The sequence below is a fragment of the Castor canadensis genome, chromosome 9 (genome assembly GCF_047511655.1).
Source record: "Castor canadensis chromosome 9, mCasCan1.hap1v2, whole genome shotgun sequence".
Classification (NCBI taxonomy): domain Eukaryota; kingdom Metazoa; phylum Chordata; class Mammalia; order Rodentia; family Castoridae; genus Castor; species Castor canadensis.
This window is the reverse complement of record NC_133394.1, coordinates 154,798,791-154,824,390: the sequence shown is the minus strand read 5'-3', so window position 1 is coordinate 154,824,390 and position 25,600 is coordinate 154,798,791. Positions and strand designations below refer to the sequence as shown.

Genomic DNA, 25,600 nt, shown 5'->3' with positions numbered 1-25,600 from the left:
TTGCAGACTGTTTGCCCGGGCTGGCTTTGAATTGCGATCGTCCTGATCGCTGCTAGGATCCTCCTGAGTAGCCAGGATTACAGGTGGGAGCCACCGGCACCCAGCATGAAATGAAAGTTATTCTTAAATTAATAGTTACACCCCTCCCAGGATGCCAGCCCCTCGGGGCTGCAAGGACCCTTGGCTCGGGGAGTTTCTGGGCCACTTGGTTGAGGGAGAAAAGCTGCCCTTTCGGGAGAAAGGGAGAAAGCAGAGATTGGGGAAGTGCCTTAGGGGAAGGATGTGCTTGCTCTCTGCTGCTGTGAGCCTCATGTGACCACTAAGCCCTCGAAAACGTGGCTGGTCCCAATTGGATGAGGGTACGACCCAGGATTCCAAGACTTAGTATGAAAAATGTCTATAAAATGCATCACTAATAGCGGTATACTGAGTGTATTTTTAAATGGCAGTGTTTTAGTTCCTTCCTTCCTGTTTTTGAGGCAATGTCTACACTGCCTCAGCTTACTACAGGTTTACTACCACCACCACACCCAGCCTGGTAATATTTTTGATATGTTGTGGAATCCTTTTTAATGTGCTGACCAGAAAACTTAAAATTACATCTGTGGTTCACTTGTTATTGCTATTGGACCATGCTGATTTATACCAAATTTAAAATAAAATGTGTTTATTTTATCAAATTCAGAAGCCACATCGTTGCTATAACATTTTATCAATGTTGCAATCCTATAACAATTTCAACCTCTAATATCTTTGGAATCATAAAAACATAATACACATTTATGCATGTATTTTGGTTTATTCACAGCACAGTGATTCAAAACATTTCATGTCATAAGAACAAATTATGCAGGTTATTTGTTCCATTGATAATATTTTAAACAAGTTTCTTAGCTATAAAGAAGTTTTTAAGGTGCCTCATTTGAAAAATTCCAACTGAGATAAAGATTAATATTTGTGCAAAAGCCCACCATAAAACATTGCTGTTTGTATCTTCACTGGTCATTCGAAAAATTTCCTCACGGTCCTATGCAGAAGAGAAATAGAGGGGTTTAGTTTCTTGATGTACTTAGTGCCTGATTTTGAGGGGAAGCTTATTGTATGTGTTCAAGGTATTTAATATTGCCCAATTAGTATCTTATGCCAAAATGCATAAGAATCTGTTGTTTAACCATGTGTAAAACAGTAAAAACCAGCTTTGAAAACACATTTTTAAAGTTTGGTTTAAAATGTCAGGGGCTTAATCTATTACTTTATACATTTTATTTGCTACCATCAGGCAAAATGAACAGTAATCAGTAGTGATAGACTTTTCATCATTTAAGTCTGTCCTTTGTGCTGGGCACTATACTAAGCACCTACTTGCCTTACCTAATTATCAAACCTAGACTTATTTTTCAGAAAAAGAAACTGAGGTTTAGTGATGACACAAGGTCAGTTAGTGGTAGAACAGATGTGAGCCCATGTCTGACCAGCATCCACTGAGCTCAGTAACTTAGAAAACATTTGATGTCACAAGAACAAACTTGTGATCTAGAATGTGAACATGCTTGAACATCTAAAAATATATGGAGTACATTTGGAAGCATTCATTTATTCATTCTATGGGGTCACACCCTCTGCTGCTGTGTTCTTTACTAGGCAGGTATTGGAAATTAAAAGGAAAATTAACCAAAGAGCACTTTCCTAGAGGAGCTCATGGTCCATCAGAGAGACTGAAGAAGGATTGCTTTCTTCCAACTCCCTGCATATCCACACAGTTCTAACTTAGAAAGACTGCGGTATAGGTAGTTCATTCTTTCCTTGGTCCAGGGGTTGTGTTAAGAAATGTGTTCCTGGCAGGAAGAGATAAAACAAGCTGAATAGGCAGACTGACCCTTCGATAATTTTGTTCTTTGAGTATTTGCTGAATTTGTTCAATTAGATGTTCAAGCTTGAAGGTAACTTCATTAACTTTGTCCTTTGCTTGAGCAATTGCTGCATCAAGGTCATGTTCTCCAACCCGAACATCTAAGTGGATGCGCTGTACAAACAGTAAAAAGGAAGAAACCGTACGTTTTAAAAATAGCTCCAGTCTTTCTGCTTGCATTCTCTCTCTTTGTGTCCTTCCCTTCCCCCTCTCTCTTCCTTCTTTCCTATCCCCTTTTTCATGAGTGAGGTACCACTTCTCCCTTTTTTTCCCCCACTGGTATTCTGTTCTCTATTTTATGCAGTATTTCTTTTGTAATAACAGTGATTAAATGGTAACCCATTGCTTTGAAAGTATTACGCCTTCCTGACATCGAATTTACTATTAGGTAAATGCTTTTGGTGCTGAGAAAATTTGGTTAATGTTCTCAGGAAATATTTTTTTACAGATAGCTGGATTTCATAGGCCAAAGTACAAATTCTCTTTCTCTGTTCTCAGTACATGTAGAAAACAGCCAACCACCATTTACTGTGTAAGAGTTTTATTTATTAGAATTCCATTATTAATTCCCCCTTCAGCCTTCACTTGTTTTCAAGCCTGAATAATCACAGTTCTTTTAACCTCCCTTCACAACTCTTTTTTTCTCAAACCCTTTTATCAGCTTCATGGCTCTCCTTTGAACGCCTTCCAAGCTCTCCAGCTCCCTCTTTGGTTGTTGCACTGAGATCTGAGCACAGGACTTTAATAAGTTTCTAGCCAGTCTGAGTGTGATGGTTCTGCATACCAATGTCATGCTTGAATAGTGACGCTGTGTTCATCAACAAGGACACAGGAGGCATGTACTCACCAGCTTACTCCCTCCAAATGACATAAGCCTTGTGGAATTAGATTGTAAGCAAATGATGTGTTCGCCAGGTGAATGCGAAGTAAAATGGAATGTTCCTTCTGCACCATATAATTTTGATAACAATATCTGTGGTTGAAGATTTCAACAGTTAAGTTTATTATTCTCTATTGTCCGTTCTTAAGAATAAATCTCCCTATTTAAATCTTCTTCCCAAAGAAGAAATCAAATGGCTAATAAGCATGAAAAATATTCAGCCTTGCAAGTAATAAAATATTCAAACTAACTACAGTAAGACATCACTTGTTCATTAAAATGTACTTGGCTAGTATGGAGAAATAAACACTAAGTACTGTTGAAGGACATGTAAATTGAACAGCCATTTTGGAGAGCAGTTAGGGTATATGTATTAAAATTTAAAATGGAGCCAGGCATGGTAGTGCATACCTATAATTCAGCATGCAGGAGGCAGCAAGAGGATTGTGAGTTTAATGCTGCCTCAACTAAATAGTTTGAGGACAGCCTGAACTACATAGTGAAAGCCTGTCTTGAAAAACCAAAACCAAAACCAAACCACATACATACAAAAGAATCCCTGTAATATATATATATATAAAATGTGTGTATACATATACACATTATATATATACATTATATACATATATATATATATACATTATATATATATAATCACTGTCTCAGCAAGTCTACCTATAGAAACTTATTCTACGGAAATTCACAAATAGACAAAGTTATGTAACAGGATGTTCACTGTGATGTTATTTGTAACAGGAAGATTGTATTTTTGAAGTAACTTTAGTACTTTTCAGTAGGGGATTGATTAAGTAAGTTTAGAGAAAGCCAACTAAAGGAACACTAACCTGTATCTATACTAAAGGTGTCCATGATATTTTATAGTAGAGAAGTCTGTATACAATGCTATTTTCATAAAAACTATTGTTTGTAAGAGAGTACCTACTGTTTCTGTATGCTTAGAAAAAGATTCCAAAGAACTCTCATCAAGTTGTTAGTAGTGGTTATGTTTGTTAGAGAACTTTAATTTTCTGTTTAATATAATTTATGTTGTTTGAAATTATAAAAACAGATGTTCTAGTGCTTCTGGTCTGGGTTATAAGGAGCTTGGAAGTTGTCATTCTATCCTAACAACAAAAAAATGCTGAACAAACTGAATATCAACAATGCTTCTTAGATATGTTTGACAATTGAGGTAGCAGATAATGGCACAAAAACAGACATGAAGACCAATGGAATAGAATAGAAATAAATAAACTCAGTTATACCACCTGATTTTCAACAAAGGTGTCAAAAACAGATGGAGTAAAGACAAGCTTTTCAACCATTGGGACTGGGAAAACTGGATAGCCTCATGTAGAAGACTAAAAATTAGATCCCTATCTCTCATCTTATATAAAAATCAACTCCAAATGGGTCAAATACCTTAATGTAGGACCTGAAAATTTGAAACTTCTAGAGAAAAGTATAGGGGAAGCACTTTAAGATGCAGGAGTAGGCAATGACTTTCTGAATAGGACTCTGATAGGTCAGGAAATAATAGCAAAAATTGACAAATGTGATTACATCAAATTAAAAAGCTTCTCATAGCAAACAGTTATCAGAGTACCTACAGAAAAGGAGAAAATATTTGCCAGTTATTCATCTGATAGGCAATTAATATCCAGAATATATAAAGAAATAAAAAATTACATAGTAAAAGAACAAATGATACAGTTAATAAGTGGACAAATGAATTGAGCAGACAGTTCTTAAAGAAGTACAAATGGCCAATAAATTCATGAAGAAATATTCAGCATCTTTAGCCATCAGGGAAATGCAAATCAAAACGACATTCTATCCATCTCTTGACAGAGTGGCTGTCATCAAGAAAACAAACAACAATTACTGGTAAGGATGGAGATGGGAACACTTATACACTATTGGCAGGAATGTAAATTAGTGCAGCCACTACAGAAATCAGTATGAATTTTCCTCAAAAAGCTGAAAAGTAGAACTATTGTTTGTTCTAGCTATACCACTCTTTCAGCTCCAAAGGAATCAAAGTCAGCAAACAAAGATACCTGCACATCTATGTTCATTGCAGCACTACTCACAATAGGCACGTTAAGGAACAAGCCTAGGTGTCCATCAACAGATGAATGTAAAGAAAATGGTATATATGCACAATGAGTTTTATTCTTCAATAAAAAAGAATGACACTGTCATTTGCAGGAAAATGGATGGAACTGGAGATCATCATATTAAGCAAAATAAGTCAGATTTAGAAAGACAAACATCACATGTTTTCTCTCATGTGAGATCTAGATTGTTTTTTAAAGACATGAAAGTAGAATTATTTGGAAAGAGGAAGGGGACCAGCAGGAGAAGAAGGGGGAACAAGAGAGGATAATGGGGTAAATGTAGTCAAAGTATGTTATATACATGTATGAGATGCCATAATGAAGCCCATTATTTTGTATAGTTAATATACTCTTAAAAAAAAACAAATGGAATACAAAAATCTCTGGGAGAGACAGCACTGGGTTCCTTGTATGGTAACGTGTCTGTATTTCATCTAAAAATTACAGGGCATACTTAAAGGCAGAAAACACAGTTTCAAGAGATAGCATGCATCAGAACCAGATACAGATATGGCAGGGATGTTGGAATCGTCAGGTCAGAAATTTTTAAAAGCTGGTAAATATGCTAAAGACTAATGGAAAAAGTAGACAGCATGCAAGAAAAATGGGTAATTAAGGGAGAAATTGAAATTATAAGAAAATAAAAATGACAGTGGTAAAAAATACCATAAAAGAAATCAAGCATGCTTTTGATGGATTCATTAGTAGATTGGACACCACTAAGACTCTGAGCTTGAGGATAGGTCAATAGAAACTGGAAAACTCAAAAAGTAAAAAGAAAAAGAGCAGGAAAAAATGGACAGACTATCCAAAATCTGTGGGACAACTCCAAAAGTGTAACTTACGTATTATGGGAATATCAGAAGGAAAGAAAGGAAAAGAAGAAGTATTTGAAGCAGTACCTAGGGCCTCATGTTCACTAGGCAGGTGCTCCACCACTCTGAGCTCACTTCTTGAAAGATACAATCTACTAAAATTCATGCAAGAAGAAAAATAATATTAATAGGCCCATAATCTACTAAAGAAATTAAATCAAGATGAATAACATTCCAAAACAGCATCAGCCCATACGAGTTCACTGGTGAATTTTACAAAACACTTAAGGAAGAAATTGTGCTCGTTCTGTACAACCTCTGTCAAAAGAGAAGCAGAAAGAATGCCTCCTAATTCTCCTAATAAATGCGTTTGTTCTTTTGTTGTTTTCATTTGTTTTGAGATAGTGTCTCCCTATGTTATCTAGGCTGGCCTCAAGCTCCTGAGCTCCAGTGGGTAATCCTCCAGTGTTAGCCCCCAAGACCTAGGACTGTAGGTGTACACCACTGTGCCCAGCTCCTAATTTATTTTAGAGGCCGGTTTCAGTGATTTTTCCCTTTTATTTTCTGTTTGTAATTTATGCTCTATTTTCTATTATTTCTTCTGTTTTCGTTGCATTTAATTTGTTCTTTTTCTAGTTTCCTAGAAAACTTGAATTGTTGACTTTAAGTATTCTTGTCTGATATATGTATTCAGTGTTTTGCATTTCCTTCTAATTACTACTTTTCCACAAATTTTAATAAGTTGTATTTTCATTTGTCAAAACCAGATGATGCTATAAGAAAAGAAAGCTACAGAAGGTCATCTCTCATGAGTATGCATGCAAAACAAAAAAACCCTTAGCAAAACAGCAAATCACATCCAACAGTGTATAAAAAGGGTTGTACACCATGGCCAAGTGTGATTTGCTACAGACATACAAGGTTACACCAGCATTCAAACATCAATTAATAATAATCCTTGGGGACATGCCTGTAATCCAAGCTACTTGGGAAGCAGAGACAGAAGGGTCATGGTTCAAGGCCAGCTCAGGCAAAAAGTTAATTAGACCCTATCCTAAAGAACAAGCTGGTCACAGTGGTTTACATCTGCAATCCCAACTATGCAGGAGGCAGAGGTAGGAGGATTATAGTTCAAGGCCAGTCCTAGGCAAAAGCATGAGACTATCCAAAAAAATAACTAAAGCAAAGAGCATGGGTGAAATGGTAGAGTGCTTGCTGAACAAATGTAAGGCCCTGAGTTCAAACCCCCCATGGCTGCCAAAAAAAAATCCATCACATCAGTAGGTTAAAGAAGAAAAATCACATTTATTATATCGATGCAAACAAGGCTTTTGACAAGATATAATGCCCATTAATGGTAAGAAGAAATAAAGGAAAAACTTACATTGATTTAATAAACCATATCTACAGAACCTATATAACCAACATATTTAATGGTGATAACATAAAAGCCCTTCCCACTAAAATTAGGAAGGAGGTGAGCTATCACCTCTCATTATCACTGCCTCTTAGATTGTACTGGAAGCTTTAGCCAATGCAATCAGAGGAGGAAATAAAAGACAAACCAATTGGGAAGGAAGAAATAAGTCTTTGTACATAGATGATATGATTGTCTATGTATAAAATCTAAAAGAATTGTCAAACTGATGGGCCTAATAAACAATTATAGCAAGTTTAAAGGATTTAAGATTAATATGTGAGAGTGAATTGCCTTTCTATATATGGATAATGAACAAGTGGAATGTGAAATCAAGAACACAGTACCATTTACATTAGCACCCTCTCAATTATTAAATATTTATAAACCTAACAAAATGTGTACAAGATCAATGTGAGAAAACCTACAAAACTGATGAATGAAATCAAAGAACTACATAAATGGAGCCGGGCACTGTGGCTCACACTTGTAATCCTAGCTACTCAGGAGGCAGAGGTCAGGAAGATTGTGATTCAAAGCTAGCCCCAACAAATATTTTGTGAGACCCTATCTTGAAAATACCCAACACAACAAAGAGCTGGCAGAGAGGCTCAAGTGGTAGAGCACATGCCTAGCAATCATGAAGCCCTGAGTTCAAACTCCAGTACCAAAAAAATAAAACAGCAATAACAAAAAACCCTAAGTAAATGGAGGAGAGGAGTCCATGTTCATAGGTAGGAAGACTCAGTATTGTCAAGATGTCAGTTTTTCCCAATTTGCTCTATAGATTCAACACAATCCCAATAAAATCCTACCAAGTTATTTTTTCAAATTGACAAACTGATTCCAAAGTTTATTTGCAGAGGCAAAAGACCCATAATACCAAATACAATATTGAAGGAGAAGAGTAGTCAGAGGACTGGTACTACTTTAAGACTCACTGTAAAGCTACAGTAATCACAACTGTGTGATACTAGAAAAGGAATAAGCAAACGGATCATGGGGGCAGAATAGAGAGTATAGAAATAAATCCACAAAGGAGAATAATCAAGGCAATGGAGAAAAGATAGCCTGTTCAAAGAAAATGGTGCTGGAGAAATCATTTTTGCACATCTCTATGCAAAAAAGATGAATCTAGATATGGGCCTTACTGATAACCTTTCACACTAATAACTCGAAATAGATCATGGACCTAAAAGTAAGATGCAAAATTAAAACTCCTAAAAGATAGCTGGAGAAAATCTAGATGACTGTGGGCTTAGTAATGGTTTTTTTAGTTGTAACACCAAAGACATGATCAAAGAAAGAAGGAACTACTGGCAGAGAGGCTCAAGTGGTAGAGCTCCTGCCTGGCAAGGGTGAGACCTTGAGTTCAAACTCCAGTACCACAAAAAAAAAAAAAAAAACTGATAAGTTTAACTCTAAAAGGTAAAAACTAATGCTTTGTAAAAGACGTTGTTAAGAGAATGAGGAAATAAGCCACAGACTGGGAGAAAATGTTTATGGAAGACATCTGATAAAGGACTGTTACCCAAAATATACAAAAAAAGCTTAAAATTTAACAGTAAGAAAAGAAATGACTTGGTTTTTTAGTGGACAAATGTCTGAACAGACACCTCACCAGAGAAGATATACAGATGGTAAATAAGCATATGAAAAAAGCTCAGCACCATGTCATTAGGGAATTGCAAACTGAAACAGTGAGTTACCACCACACACCTATGATCAAAATCCAAAACACTGAAAATACCAAATGCTGGAAAGAATGTGGAGCAATTGGAACTCTCATCCATTACTGGTGAGAATGGAAGCTTGGTAGTCTCTGAAAACTAAGCATACTATTACCATGAGAAATGGCAGTCATGATCCCTGTTTCTTATCCAAATACTATTGAAAACAAGTCCACACAAAAACTTGCAAAAGGATGACATAGCAGCTTTTCTCATAATTGCTAAAACTTGGAAGCAACCAAAATGTCTTTTTATAAGTGAATATATAAACTGGCATATCTTGACAATGGAATATTATTTTGCACTAGAAAGAAATGAGCCAATAAGCCATGAGAAGACATGGAGGGAACCTTATGTGTGTATTAAGTGAAAGACACTGAAAAGACTAGAAAAGAGCCTGATGAGGCTGCATACTGCATTATTTCAACAGTAGGAGGCCATGGAAAAGTCAGTCATTGAGACAGTAAAAAGCTCAGTGGTCACCAAGGGTTGAAGAGAGGGAGGGGTGAATAGGCAGTCCTAAGAAGACCTTTAGGACAGTGAGACAACTCTGTATGATGCTGCAGTGACGGACCCCTGTTATTATATGTTTGTACAACCCATAATATATATAGCACCAAGATTAATGTAAGCTATGGGCTTTGGGGTATAATTCTGTGTCAATGTTTATCCATCAGCTGTAACAAAGATACCACTCTGGTGGGGGTTGTTGATAGTTGGGTAAGGCTGCGGATGTTTCAGTTTTGCTGAGAACCTAAAACTTCTAAAAAGTGAAGTCTTAAATCATCTTTAAAAACATACATATACATATATAAAAACATGTAGAAAATGCAATAATTTTTAAATGTTTCAATTTTGATTTGAGAAATTAAAAAAACTTGCTATGTACTTGATTTTTTTTTTTTTAGCAGTACTGGGGTTTGAACTTGAGGCTTTGTGCTTGCTAGGCAGGTGCTCTACCGCTTGAGGTGTGCCCCAAGCCCTTTTTTCTTTAGTTATTTTTGGAGTAGGCTCTTGCCTTTTTTTGCCTGGGCTAGCCTCAGATAAAGGGCATGTACCACCACACCCAACTTATTTGTTGAGATGGGGGTCTCACTAACTTTTTCCCTGGGCTGGCCTTGAACTGTGATCCTCCTAATCTTCTACCCAAGTAGCTAGGATTACAGGACCACCGCACTTGACTTGACTTTTTAAAAAATAAACTGTTGAAAGGGAAAGTTTGCCAAATGAAATTGCAGTTATGAGTCAGGTTTTATAATTTCTATTGTAGTGTTAACAACAACTCTTTCCTGAAGAAATACTTAGAGATTACTCATCTTCTCAACTGAAATTCTGAGACCTGGTTTCACATTCAGATCTCTACATAGTCCTGTCCCAGTGAATAGCCAATTCAGTAAACATTTTTGAATTCTTATTAGCTTGGTGTATTAGAGAAAGTTGTACTTGAGTTTAAATCTCAGTGTTGCCACTTGTTGACAGGATGACATTGTGTAAGTCATTTAACCTCAGAACCATAGTTCCCTCCACAAAATGTGACAGGAATACTGAAAATGAAAAAGTGGAATGCAGAATCTATAAGTTGTTACTGTCTTCCCTTTTACTCCCTTAGGATATCAGTCATATGTCACAGGAACGGACAGATGATCAAGGCTGATGACACGGGTTAAACAGAGTGCTTACGGGGTGATGAAAAAGTTTACAAGGAGATCTGGGATTGTAAGAAATGTTGAAACTAGAGCTATTTGTTGTCAGTTTACCTCCAAATGGAGAGAGCTTTCCTGAAAATAAGGCCTATGGGTCAAGTATTCTGTCAAGAAGAGGGTTGGCATGCTCATGGATTGGTAGAATCAACATAGTAAAAATGTCGATACTCCCAAAAGTAATCTACATGTTTAATGCAATTCCCATCAAAATTCCAATGACATTCATTAAAGAGATTGAAAAATCTACTGTGAAATTTATATGGAAACACAAGAGGCCACGAATAGCCAAGGCAATACTCAGTCAAAAGAACAATGCAGGAGGTATCACAATACCTGACTTCAAACTATATTACACAGCAATAACAATAAAAACAGCATGGTACTGGCACAAAAACAGACATGAAGACCAGTGGAACAGAATAGAAGACCCAGATATGAAGCCACACAACTATAACCAACTTGTCTTTGACAAAGGAGCTAAAAATATACGATGGAGAAATAGCAGCCTCTTCAACAAAAACTGCTGGGAAAACTGGTTAGCAGTCTGCAAAAAACTGAAACTAGATCCATGTATATCACCCTATACCAAGATTAACTCAAAATGGATCAAGGATCTTAATATCAGACCCCAAACTCTTAAGTTGATACAGGAAAGAGTAGGAAATACTCTGGAGTTAGTAGGTATAGGTAAGAACTTTCTCAATGAAACCCCAGCAGCACGGCAACTAAGAGATAGAATAGATAAATGGGACCTCATAAAGCTAAAAAGCTTCTGTTCATCAAAAGAAATGGTCTCTAAACTGAAGAGAACACCCACAGAGTGGGAGAAAATATTTGCCAACTATACATCAGACAAAGGACTGATAACCAGAATATATAGGGAACTTAAAAAACTAAATTTTCCCAAAACTAATGAACCAATAAAGAAATGGGCAAGTGAACTAAACAGAACTTTCTCAAAAGAAGAAATTCAAATGGCCAAAAAACACATGAAAAAATGCTCACCATCTCTAGCAATAAAGGAAATGCAAATTAAAACCACGCTAAGATTCCACGTCACCCCTGTTAGAATAGCCATCATCAGCAACACCACCAACAACAGGTGTTGGTGAGGATGTGGGGGAAAAAGGAACCCTCTTACACTGTTGGTGGGAATGTAGACTAGTACAACCACTCTGGAAAAAAATTTGGAGGCTACTTAAAAAGCTAGACATCGATCTACCATTTGATCTAACAATACCACTCTTGGGGATATACCCAAAAGACTGTGACACAGGTTACTCCAGAGGCACCTGCACACCCATGTTTATTGCGGCACTATTCACAATAACCAAGTTATGGAAACAGCCAAGATGTCCCACCACTGACAAATGGATCAAGAAAATGTGGTATCTATACACAATGGAATTTTATGCAGCCATGAAGAAGAACGAAATGTTATCATTCGCTGGTAAATGGAATTGGAGAACATCATTCTGAGTGAGGTTAGCCTGGCCCAAAAGACCAAAAATCGTATGTTCTCCCTCATATGTGGACATTAGATCAAGGGCAAACACAACAAGGGAATTGGACTTTGATCACATGATAAAAGCGAGAGCACACAAGAGAGGGGTGAGGATAGGTAAGACACCTAAAAAATTAGCATTTGTTGCCCTTAACACAGAGAAACTAAAGCAGATACCTTAAAAGCAACTGAGGCCAATAGGAAAAGGGGACCAGGAACTAGAGAAAAGGTGAGATCAAAAAGAATTAACCTAGAAGGTAACACCCACGCACAGGAAATCAATGTGAGTCAATGCCCTGTATAGCTATCCTTATCTCAACCAGCAAAAACCCTTGTTCCTTCCTATTATTGCTTATACTCTCTCTACAACAAAATTAGAGATAAGGGCAAAATAGTTTCTGCTGGGTATTGAGGGGGGGAGCGGGAGGGGGTGGAGTGGGTGGTAAGGGAGGGGGTGGGGGCAGGGGGGAGAAATAAACCAAGCCTTGTATGCACATATGAATAATAAAAGAAAAAGGAAAAAAAAGGGGAGGGGGAAGAAGAGGGTTGGACATATATCAGGCCTATAATATAAATTTATTGAATATTTATAGAATGAGGGAAAATATTTCTCCTCTCTTCTAGAAGGAGATTTTGTTTTAGGCAGTTGTCTATTTTTCAAACAGATGGGGTCTTGCTCATTTTCTCAGGCTGGCCTTGAGCTCATGGGCTCAAGCAGTCCTCCTGCCTCAACCTCCCAAGTAACTGGGACTACAGGTGTGTTCCATTGTGCCTGGCTCTGCAATTATGTATTTTAACGAATGATTGTTCTCTGTCATTGTAAAAACAATGAACACATTTTAATTTGACAGTTTTTAACCCAACCCAAATTTTAACTGAGTTTCATAAGCTTTGGAGACATTTTCAGACAAATCGTCAGAGATTACTGGGAAAGAACAAGGGAGAATTGGATTCTGGTATAGCAAGAAGCTGAGTAAAGGTGTCAAGATGTCTAGTATGAGCTCGAACCAATCAGTCATCCATGGAATGGGACTTGTCTACATTCAGTACCCTGTCCTTGCCAGTGTTCTCTAAGGCTTTGGTTCACCACCATCCTGCTACCCTTAAGCACAGCTCCAGGATACCTGTGTTTAAATCAGTGATCTGATAAAGCCACAGAACTTTGAGCTGACACAGTTGGGAAATAGATGTCTTGGTTACCTCCATTGTAAAGATAAGAAGACTGAGGGTAAAGGAGCCAAGGTTGTAACTTATAGGTGACATTCTGTATGTGATCCACATTCTGTCCACTTGACTGTGGTAGCTTCTGCTTTGCTAACGCCCCCATGAGGAAGAGGTCTGTATGTCCAGACAGATCCATAGGCCTCTTCTTCCTTGACAAAGCCTCTGCCAGAATGGGAGGCAGGAGAGGAAGTGGCTTATCTGACCCTTGTGCTTTAGCACATCTGCAGCCCATGCCAAACCAGAAAGCCCCCAGATAACCAGTATGGGGCCTACCATTTGATTGCTTTTAAAATTTTCTACGTAGAGAAGTCTCTCTTCATAGAGGATAGGCCCTTCCTGCATTTTTGTGTCATGCCTTTATTCAGTTCTATATAAAAGATTATAAGTGTTAATCAGTTATTGTTTATGTAGAACTTTCAAAACTGGGGGCTACAGCATGTGAATTTTTAGCAATGAAAATTTTTAGTAACAAAACATAAAATAATATTTTACCTCATCATTGTAGCTTGTAACAGTCACAAACATTCCCAAACCAGGAGCAGATTCAAGGAAATCCTGTCTGCCTATGTCCCATTGCTGTACCTTAAAAGTCCCTATTTCAAAAACATAAGACATTTATTATAAGACATAGGAAACAGTAATAGGCTATTACTGCTAAATTAAATGAATTTATATTTCTCAATTTGTCTGTGTCACCAAATACTGCTAGTTTGGATGGCTTTTGGTGACTGGGTCATCTGGCAGAGAGTTGAGGTCTGATTCCAACTGTCACTATGTTGACTGGTTGACTTGACAAGCTACTTCACCATTCAGCCTGAGTTTCTTATTCAGAAAAACTGGAATAATACATATCCCCTTTAAATCTTAGTTAGAATTGTGAGGACTTGAAAATAAGCTTATGAAAGGGTTCCACCTAGAATGTAAATGCAGGGCAGCACTCAGAAGACTCCTAGACCTGTTCCGACATCCCCCAGTGGTTCTAACTTTTATGTCCTCCATTACTGAACCCCACGCACCTCCAGCAGGATTCCTTCTTGAGACATGAGTGTAGCCATGTTGAATCCTTTGTTTCATTGTCTTTAGGGGCTTCCACTAAAGCTTGAACCATGACAGAGTCTCTAACTCCCTGCAGTATGGGGAGAGTAGCTGTGTGTGACTTAACTTTCAAGAATACTTTCTGAGGAAAGTATTTTTATTCATTCACTCATCCAGTGATTTGATAACCACCTTCCCCATAGCACTGTTTGGGAGCTGGGGACATTTGTGAAAACAGTAGACAATACTCCCTGTTATGACGGCGCTTTCCCACAGCCAGAAACTGAAGACAAGCAAGGCTGTGATAGGGTTGGCAAGAATGCTGTAAGGAAAGGCAAGTAACAGGGATGGTCATGCTAAGGAAGTTGGGGAAGGCTTCTCTGACATTGCAGCGTAGATGTGAAGGAACAGAGGAGTGAAATACACTTATATGTGTTTATAATATTAAAGTGTAAATATTAGACAATTTCAGAATGCTAAGGAAGAAGGCACTGCACTGTCTGGGCTTGAATCCTGACTCTACTACTTGGTCACAATGTGACCAAGGCAGATTCTGTGCTTTGGTTTCATCATATGTGAAGTCATCATAAAAATGCTACCTACATACCCTGGGTCGATGTCACAAAGACTCATATACATGTCAATCACTCAGAATCATTTGATACATACCTAGCACTGAATGTGATATCTATAAAACTTTTAATCTGTTTATTATTCATAACTTAAAAGTGTAAACATTATAAATATTTCTACATAATATATTTTTGGTAAGTGTAGTGCCTTCTGCCTCAACAGCACATTGTGCTGTCTCCATCTGGGGAAACATCAAGAGCAGACACAAAGGTCCTGATGCTAGGGGATACTTGGAGTATTCAGAAGCAGCAGGTGGCTGAGTGAGGTCAGTATGGAGAGTGGCAGGAGAGGAGGATGAAGGACAGTAGGGACCAGGCCTACTGGTAGAGGGACTGCACATCCACTGTAAGGATTTGGGGATGCAGAGGGGTGGAGGAGTAAAACAATGTGATTTTCCTTTTAAGTTTTTTATTCTGATTATGTGGAGAAGAGTGAAGAAGGATCAAGACTATTATAACCAAGTGACTTGGACTCATGATAGTGGCAAAGTAGTAAAAAATGTTGGATTCTGTGTTATTGTTCCATTTTACAGGTTGGAAACTGGGTCTCTGGTAAAGTCACAGCCCAAGTCATAGTTGGTAGAGGCAGATTTATAAACAAGGCAATCTGATTTTAAAGCCGACAATGGACTCCAGGGCTAAAGTGTCTCCCTCGAAGGCAAGAGGGAGGCAGGTTCCCAACAGGGAATGCAGAAAGGAACTTGACCATGAAGAGCAATCCTTGGAAAATGAAGTTCCCTTTGGGCACATCAGAGGGCGTGTTTCCTGGGGTGGGAAATCAGCAGTAGCCTCAGTAACTGTGCTGCACAATGGCTTCAGACTTAGGCACCTTTCGGAGAGTACTGACCTACTGCCTCCCCTCCGTAAGTTTGTTAGCTATACATATTTGAACAGTGTGTCTCAACAAGGTATTCACAAGATGGAATAAGCTCATCTCAACCTGTTCCTCCTGCTGGTTACAACTGAAAACCCTGGGCGAAAGGTATAAAGCAATCATCAGAAAACTGAAACATGGAGAAAGAAAGGTAGACTCAGAACTGAGGGTGATAGTCCAGATAAACACCTTGAAAGAAATTGCACCCTTCTCACTGGATGCTTCAGCTGTGGAGACAATCAGGTGGAGCCCTAGCAACATGCTCAGCCTGCACAAAGTGAGAGAATGGGAAAGATTACTGAGAGGAGGGAGCAGAGGAAAAGATCAAACCTGAGTATGAAGTCCTTTGAGCAACCCATGCATCAAACTGGCCAGAATCAATGCAGCCAAAACTTTGAAACTCCAACTGAAGTGTGGAATACCACCCAGGCTTAAGATTGACCTCGAGGTTGCACACAAACCAGGCAGACCAGAATAGAAGTGCAGTCTCAGAGAACTAAGGTGTGTGTTCTGAATCTAAATGGATTGATTCCTACTAGAATATAATATAGTAATTAAACAGGAACTGGAGCCAAAATATACTCAACTGTCCAGGACACAGTTCAAAATAGCTCACCTTACCAAGAACAAGGAAAATCTCAACTTAAATGAGAAGACAGTTAACAAACATCAACACCAAGATAAGAGAGTTCTTAAAATTATCTGACAGAAATTTTAAAGCAGCCATCATAAAAATGCTTCAATCAATCAGCAGTCTGAACAATCTTGAAATAAATGGAAAAATGAAGTCTGTAAAACCATAGAAGACATAAAAAGAACAAAATAAACACATTAAAACAAGAAAATGCAGTTTTGATTTTAAAAAAACTCAACACAATGGAACAACAGAGATAATAGAGAAAGGAATCAGTGAACTTGAAACTAGATCAATAGAAATAGTCTATTATGGAGAATGGAGAAAAAGATTATTTTTTTAAAATAAAAGAGCCTCGAAAGAACTTGGAACTTTTGAATCCCAGAAGAGGAGAAAAAATGTAAAACTGAACAAATATAGGAAGAATTAATGGCTAAAAACCTACTAAATTTGGTAAAAGACATAAAACAATATTCAAGAAGTTCAGCATATCTCAAAAAAGATAAGTACTCCAAATACAACTCAAAAACTTCTCAACCAGATTCTCAAAATGAAAGATAAGAAAAAAATCTGGAAAATACTGGGGGGTGGCACATTACTGATGGGTGTCAGTGATGCTGGGTGCAGTTCTAGTCACGGTATCATTGATGCTCGGTGAAGTTCAGGTGGTGTCAGTGATGTGGGTGCATTACTAATGGTTTCAGTGATCCGGGGATACAGTACTGATGGTGTCAATGATGTTCTCATCAGAAGCACAGACTCTTGCACATTTTTCAACCGTTAAAAGAAAATAAATGCCAAACAAAATTCTACATCTAAGAACAGTGTCTTTGAGGAATGAAAGCAAAATAGTCTTAGTTAGGAAAACTAAGAGAATTTGTCAGAATAGCAGATTTAGGAGAATTCCTAAAGAATGTTTTCAAAAGTAAGTGTAATAGAAGGAATTTTGGAATATTAGTAATGAAAAAAAGAAGGGTAGATATCTGGAACAAAGAGTACATGACTTTTTTATTTTAAAAATTGTTTGATTGGTTTTGAATGGTTGGCAGTTGAAAGCAAAAATTATAACAGTGACTGCTGTGCTTTTCAATGCATGTGGAGATAACATTTATGACAATTACAAGGTTTCTATATTCCTCTTGAAGTGCTAGTAGACTAATGTGTATTATGTTGTAATCTCTAGAGAAGCCACTAATAAAAACTATAGAAAGAGATAAAATGACAAACACTAGAGTTGAAGCAAAATGCCATATTATAAAATGTTCAAGGTAGGCTGGAATGGAAAATAAGAGACAAAAAGATAATAGGAAACAATAAAATAATGATCCTAAATCCTGGTATCAATAATTATACTACATGTAATAGTCAAAAAACAGATTAGAAAAAGTTTGTCAGAGTGGATTTTTAATGACCCGATTTTAATGCAGTCTGCAAAACTTTTTGAGTATAGTACTCAGAGGTGGATTAAAACTAAAAGGATTTTTTTTAATGCCATTATGGAGGCTGGGCTCATTTCTGCAATCCCAACTACTCAGGAGATCAGGAGGACTGCAGTTTGAGACCAGCCTGGGCAAAAAGTTAGTGAGACCCCATTTCAACAAAAACAAGCTGGGTGTGGTGGTATGCACCTATCATCCCAGCTATGGGAGAGGCTGTAGTTAGGAGGGTGATATTTCACGACCAGCCCTCCTCCTCCTGACAAAAAGTGAGATCCTATCTGAAAAATAACATAAGGCAAAAAGTGCTGGAGGTGTGGCTTAAGTGGTAGAGTGTCTACCTAGCAAGTGCAAGGCTCTGGGTTCAAATCTCAGTACCACCAAAAAAATGCCGTTCTCATGAATTTTAAAAAGCTTGAATAGCTATATAAATACCACATTTGGGGGTTTCAGAGCAAGAAATTACCAGCGACCACAAGAGATTACATAATGATGAAAAAGACACAGCATCTTAAATGCACCAAACAACAGAGCTTAGAACACATGGAGTAAGGGTGGCAGAACCCGAGAGAAGTTCAACATAGTTGGTTCTTCAACATCCCTATGAGCACTTGACAGAAAATCAGTAAGGATGTAGGAGAATCAAACAGTGTCATTAACAGGACCCATTTGACAAAAGACTGTTCTCCACAAAAAAGCAGAGCATATATCTTCAAGTGCACATGGAATGTTTGACACCATGGGCAGCAAAGCCCTAAAGGTGACTAGACATCTTTGCCAAAGCAACTGAGTGTTCCTGGAGGAGCGCTCATGGCTAAGCGGGCAGATCGCTTTCCAGATACACAGCCACCTAGAAATGAATTGTGTGTGTTCTCTATTCTCCACCTGAGTCCATGCTGCATCTTTCCTTCCGAGCCTTTTCCAGCAACCCCTGATGGTGACCTTGCCTCATGTAAACAGGGTGTCTATTTTCACCACCAAATCCCTCCTACAGCTCACCCTTTCTGCCTGTGGATGGCTGGGGTGCCCCTGTTCTGTCACTGGCCATCCCTTTACTTTTCTAGGACCCTGTTTTTGGTGCTGTCCCTACATTGCATATCCAGAGCTATTCTTGTCAGCATACCGTGGTCTATTAGTGCCCCTTGACTACATTCTGTGAGGTACTGGTGAGCAGGAGACATTTTACTTTTCTCTTTCTTTGTATCTCTGGGCGTGGCAATAAGCCTTGGGCAGTGTTTGGCTATATGGTAGAGGCCAATAGTTATTTGTGGAATGAATGAAAATGTGTCTCACAGCGTATGTTCAGTAAAGCATTTTGAATAAATGAATGCCAGTTGGGCTCCCCCAGTTAAACACGAATGTGCCTGGTATATTGCCTTGAGTTATCAGACTATATCAGGGTGATTTATGCTTGCCTTTGCTGGGATCCTCTAGCCCTAAATTCAAACTGTCTTACCCCAAGCCTCCCTTCAGGCAGGTGAGAATGACAGGGAGGTGTCGTGCCTGGGGCTGCCAGCAGATGGCAGAAGAGAAGCATTGCTCATGGGCTGAATAAGCCTGAGAGGTCAGTGCAGTCTGAATGGACAATCCTTGGGATAACAGCATTCATGCAGAGTGCCAGCACACCCAGGACATGCCTTATCCTGCTTCTCACAGCATGGTGAGAGCTGGCAGGGCTCACTGGCTTGGAACAGGGACACAAATTACTAGGTGTGCCATCTTAGGCAAGACACTGGCCCACCCTGGGCCTGTTTCACCATTGGTAAAGCAAGAATAATAATGGCTTATCTCTCAGGGTAAGAAGAGTAAGTGTGTTAGATTTGTATGCTACTTGATGCTGAGTTTAGCACATTGTAAGCTATCTGTAAGTACTTGATAATTCTTTACATTGTCATTGAACTTTAATGTGCAAAGTAGCTACACCCTGAAAAGTAGACATAACAATGCCCAGTTTTCCAGGTAAGGGGCCTGAGGCCTGAAAAGACTAAGTAACTGATCTAAACTTCTCAGGAAAAGTGCCATAGCTGGGGTTATACCTCAGTGTGGTTGATTACCAAATTAAGGGTCTGACCACTACCAACTACACCCTCTACTCACACTCAGACCAGAGCTTGCAGAGTCTCTGGGCAGAACTCGCTCTCCAGATTCTCTTCTGTTGGGTGCCTGGTTTAGTGAACACTGGGAGCCTGTTGGTGCCAGGCTATGTAGTGTGGACTGCAAGCCGCCCTAAGTACCCAGAGGCCCTCCCCAGGCCACTTGACTCTTTAGGTCTCCTGGCAGACAAAGCAGTCAACCTTCTCATTGATCTTGATGTGATCCTCCCATTTGTCTAGACTAAGAGTCTTAAGAGTCCTGTGGGTCATTTGGGTTGGTGTTAGAAAAATAAAACATGTTCACTATAGGAGTGTTAGAAAACAAAACTTCCTCTAGAAGTTTTTGGTATTCAGTATTATCCTTGTAGCTTTTTCCCTATAAGTATATATTGTATATTTTATAAAAATGAGATCATAATGTACATTCTGTCTATACTTTGATTTTTCCATTTAATTTTTGTGTTAATTTTCCATGTCTTAAATATTCTTCTGTAACCTAAATTGAAGTCTATTCAGAGAGTTGCAGGAAGATGTTATCATTGCCCAGTTCTGAGTGCAGAGTGGCGGGTAGTAGGTAGTCATCTGTGTTTGATGAAGCAACTGCTTTTAAGAATACCATAACACCATGTCCCTTGTGGCATATTCGCAGTTCCTGGAAGGATCTTGTGTTTCCCTACAGCTTCTTTGAGGTTCTAAGTAGAGGGCGTAGGACGCTGGCAGAAAGTGCGTAGATCATCAGTGTCACAAGTGGATCACCTTCAGCAGAACATCATTACCCCAGAAACCGTTAGCCACCAGTTATTCACCTCCCTCAAAGACAGCCACTACTACGACTTCCAAAGACATTATTTTGGACGGATTTTATACTCGTGTGTGTGTGTCTTCTTTTCATCAACATTGTGCTTACTATAATGATCTGTGTTATAGTTTGGGGGGGTTGTTTTGTTTTTCTGTTTTTGTTTTTGGGTGTTTCTTTGTTTATTGGGATTTGAACTCAGGGCCTCAAGCTTGCTAGGTAAATGTTCTATTACTTGAGCCCCACCCCAGTCCTTTTTGCTTCATTTGTTTTTCAGGTAAGGTCTTGTGCTTTTTCTGGGGCCAGCCTTGGACCTAGATCCTTGTACCTCCACCTCCTGAGTGACTGGGATCACAGATGTATGTCACTATACCTGGCCTAATACTCCGTTCTTAGAATAGACAACTTTTGTTTTTACATTTGTTTCTTGATGGGCAGTTTGGCAATATCTTGTTTTTGGCTATTATAAATACTGGTGCTATGAGTATTCTTGCTCATGTCTTTTGGGGACAAAGTACGCATTCCTGCTGGGTCTTTCCTGTGTTCACGTAGTCCCTGTGTGTGCCTATATTCAACTTTGGTAGATATCAAAATAGTGGTGCCTACTAATGAGTGGGAGTGTGTAAGAGCTCATGTCTACTTTCTGTCCTCTGCCTTTCATTTTGGCATTTGGTGGGTGTGCAGTAGCATCTCAGTGAGCTTGACTTTGTATTTTCCTAATAATCAACGCACCTGAGCACCTTCTCATCCACTTCAGATCTTCTGTGTGCCCTTTTGTCTTCTTCAATGTGGGGTGCCCTCTGCTTCTGGTTTGTCATTTTCAGCATAAAAATGGTACACTTCTGATCTTTGCCTTACCATCTCTTCTTAGTTGTTTATTTTTCATCACAAAGGAGAAGTAGTTGAATTCTGTCTATCCATTCATCTGCTGATAGACACCTGGGTTATTTCTACCACGTGGCTATTGTGAGTCATAAATGTCTCTAGGCCCTGCTGTCAATTCTCTGGGGTATAGACCTAGGAATGGAATTACTGGGTCATATGTCTGTAGCTATCTCGCACTCCTGAGCTGCCCGGGGCTTGGAACGCACCTCAGTTGACCTGAAAGCACGCTTCTGGCTTCTTCTTTCCAAGAGTGCTTCCTTGGCAAATCACTGGCAGCTAAATCCTTCACTCAGGACAGTTCCCACCCCAAGACCTGAACAGGGTCTGGTTTGCCCCGTTGGAATTTTGAGCAACTGTACCCATTCTTCTTCCAACCCCTCCTCCTGTCTCCTGGTCTCTAGTAGAATGTGTACTTGATCAAACAGCCAACTGAATCGTGGGTGCTTCAGCTAGGGCTAGCATCCTGTCAAGGACCCTTTCCAAGGGAACAGAGTTGTCACTTGTTGGTTTTGGATCGTAAATATTTTCTTTTCAGTGAGGAGTCTCCACGTTATGATCACCATACTCCCTGGTACTTCTCTCTTTCTACCAGTCCCTGCCTTTTATTTATAAGGGTCTAAAAAAATCTCCAAGGACCAGCAAATAAGTGGTTATAAACTCTCCAGGCAGGAGTAACAGTAGGTACAGTTGCCACTTCTAGGGTTTCCTCCTGTTCCTTTTACTTCCCTACTCTTAGCATTCCTCTTTTCTCCCAAGATGATCTAGAATGTCTTGTTAAGGACTATTAACCAGTAGAACTAAGAGAAGCAAGATCAAATGTACAGAATGTATCTGGCGTAGGAGTTTATAGGCAAGTTTATAAGAGCAAGAACTTCTTAACCCAGACTTGGCTGGAGTGCCCTTGACTGGCAGTTCATAGGTACCAAGTCCTGTATTGAAGCTCCTCACTTTCAGCTGGCAGCACAGGCCTCTGCTTCTCAGGAATGTCCCTTCCTTCCTAGGGGTGGGGAAGAGTTGGATCAAAGCAACACTTAACCTCTACTTCTTTAGCAGGCACAGTGTGGACACCCAGAAGCCAAGTTGGCAGGTCAAAGACAAAGACCAAGAGCATGGGAACTGACCTTGGTGGAGCACCTGCAGCAGTCAGGAGCATGCCAGCTGTTGTGTTGCTGCAGGGCCCTTGGTGTCTCCATTCACAGACAAGAAGGCAGGGCTCACAGTCTCCAGCTATCAGGCAATTAAACTGATTTCAAAGCACATTCTTTGTCTCCAAAGCCCATTCTTTGATTCTTCAGTGGTAGAAAATGGAAGCCTAATTCCTTGAATTCCTTGCATTCTGTTTTGGAGACTGGCTCTGAGGTCATCTGTCTCAAACTTTCTAGATGGGTGTATTTCATTAGACTCCATTGGTCCTAAGAGCTAGAAGGAGAAGTGTACTTGCTAGACTAGGGCCCTGGGATGTACAAGAGTCTAGGTTTCCAGAATATCTTAAAATTTGCTTTCTCATTTTAATAATGATCTCAAAATTAGATATAAGCATGTAAGAAAATCATCACTTCTTCCCTAGCAGTGTTTGACACTTGCATTTATGATTAAGTGTGCACTGCATAGAGTTGAAGGGCATCACAGACAGCTGAGCCTTTGTGGGAATTTAGTGGAGAGCATAGAGTCACCTTTTGACACAGGCAACTTAGATGTGCCTGAGTCCAGAGAGCCTGGCTTCAGTGTGACCACACAGCAAGTAGAACTGAGCCAGGTCTCACATTAGACAAAGGACTCACAACATATCATGAACAAAAAAACCCATAAATATGCAATAAAATTTTTTGCCAAGGGAATTTTTTAAAAGAAGTGTTTAAGAATTATATTTTGGAGTACTTTCTTATAGTATTTGGTACACTCAACTGATAAAGATTGAGACTGTGTTTGGCTTTTTGTTAGTTGACTAGGATTGCCTAGGTATGGTTTTCCTCATATTTACCCTCCTTGGGGAACTTTGAGTTCTTTGAATCTCTGGATTGATGTCTTTCATTGGTTTCCAAATCTCTTTGAGTACTGCCTCTACTCCATTGTCTCCTATCTTTCCACTGGGGCTGCCGTGCTGCAGATATCTGCCTTCCTTGTGTCTCTCACACTCTTTTTTGGTCTTTCAGATTGAGGTCTCTTCAGGTTCACTAGCCCAATCTCCTCTTCTTTCCCAAAGTTTTGTTGATTCCATGCAGTTCTTAATTTCAGATATTGTACCATGGTTTTTAAAGAGAGATTCCAATTGTTAAAATTCTTCATATTTTCATCCATTTTGTGCATCTGTTTCTCTATTTCTTTAACATATTAAAGTTATTTTAAAGTCCCTTTCTGAATCATCTGTGCATTTTTCTATTGCCTGTTTTATCTTTTGAGGTTTAGTTATTCAATGTTTTTTCAGAGCATGCCTCATGATTCGTGACCTGATGTGTTTCCAAATTTTTCTATAGTTACAGTAGATTTAAGAAGCTGAGCTTGAAACCTAAGTAGCTGTGTGGGGTTTTGACTAAGGACACTGCACAGTGGGGGAGAAGAGAAATGAAGCATAGAGGCAGGGGGAGGTGAGGGCACCTGGGGTTAGAGAGGAGCTAGGACAAGAGGCAAGGAAGGAGGAGGCAGACAGGGTGTCCAAGGGGGCAAGGAGTAAAACAGATTCTTGACTCTCGGGATGAGGTACCAGCCACAGTAAGGGTGGGGATGAGGGTCAGACACATGAGGCCTTTACTTACAAAGTGCCAGAGCATTGTACAGCCTCACTGGCCATCCTGCTTCGATGTCTCCAGGCTGCAAGCCAATTCTATCTAGATGATAGCCACAGGACAGCAGGCAGAGGGAGCAGGCCTCTTACCTCTCTTCCCCTTGAAATGCAGGTTACCAGGAAAATGGCCAGTGGCACTGGGATTCACCCTGGTGCCATGCTCTTCTGCATGAAGGCACACTGAGAAGACACTGTGTTGAGCTAGTTCTAAAACATTAGGTGTTACTTTAACTGTCCTCACAACCCAAAGAAATAGGTACCATTGTGTCAGCACCATTCGTTCTACAAAGGAAGAAGCAGAAGTTGGGAGCTTGTCCGTGGGGTGTTAGGGCAGCAGGGTGAGGATCTAGACCCATCAGTCTTGTCAAGTCTCCACAGTCTCCTATGCAACTTCTTCCTACACCAGGGAGGAGGGAGGACTGCAGTGCCACTCAGTTCCCTCCACATCATTCCTGTCCATTCCACTCACCCCACGTTCTGCCTCACGCTGCCTTGGTCTCTGCCTCCATGCTCGCTGCTTTTATTTGCTTTTTTACAGGCTGGGTCATTACTCTTGGAAGTAGAACACTGACCCATAGTGGCCAAGATGAGCTAAAAGGAGAATTCAGCACTACTCAATGCAAGACTGAGGCACTGCCGGCTCCAGAGGCTGAGGTTTGCATGGACTGGTGCCTGGTGTCCTGTTTTACTAAAGAGGTCTAAGCTTCACATATGCTTTGAGTGTTCAGCCACAACTAGCATAAGAGATTCTTTTCTTAAGGAAACCTGATAGTCCAGAAAACAAATCAAGATTGAATTCTGATGTATTGGACCCACCTTCCTATTTTATGAATTATATAATTCACTCTTAAGGCAGTTTTCATGTCAGGTTTGTACAACTTGATAAACTATCAAGAGAAGACCATATAGCAAATTCTCGCTGCCAAATAATACAGACTTCAAGAGATTAGCATAGTATCATAAAATAACATTCCAATTCAGCCTTCAGCGGAGTGCATCTCACCCACCTGTTATCCATGTGTCACTTGGAATGTCTTCTATTATACATTTTTCTTCTCGCTCCCCTACATGGAAATAAAAACCAGCTGAAAGTGAAAACATAAAACTTAAAAGAAGTGTTAGCATTTGCAT

General features: G+C 39.4%; 1 protein-coding gene across 1 annotated transcript; it reads right to left on the bottom strand.

Annotated features, from left to right (window-relative positions):
• Window positions 1–792: 792 nt before the first annotated feature.
• Window positions 793–25,600, bottom strand: LOC109695012 (transmembrane emp24 domain-containing protein 11). The gene is made up of 5 exons (XM_020177300.2): window positions 25,477–25,600; window positions 13,795–13,895; window positions 2,757–2,882; window positions 1,877–2,023; window positions 793–1,027 (listed from the first exon to the last, which is right to left on the bottom strand). The coding sequence occupies exons 1-5, from the start codon at window positions 25,598–25,600 to the stop codon at window positions 878–880; spliced, it is 648 nt and encodes a 215-aa protein (XP_020032889.1). The 3' UTR covers window positions 793–877.

Excerpts from the sequence above, each read along its gene's own strand:
- LOC109695012 (XM_020177300.2), bottom strand. The coding sequence starts at position 25,600 with ATGCAAATGCTAACACTTCTTTTAAGTTTTATGTTTTCACTTTCAGCT. Across the intron at positions 2,883-13,794 it reads TTACAAGCTACAATGATGAG|ATATTGTTATCAAAATTATA; the intron begins GTAAAATATTAT and ends CTTCAACCACAG. Across the intron at positions 2,024-2,756 it reads CATTTGGAGGGAGTAAGCTG|CGCATCCACTTAGATGTTCG; the intron begins GTGAGTACATGC and ends CTGTTTGTACAG.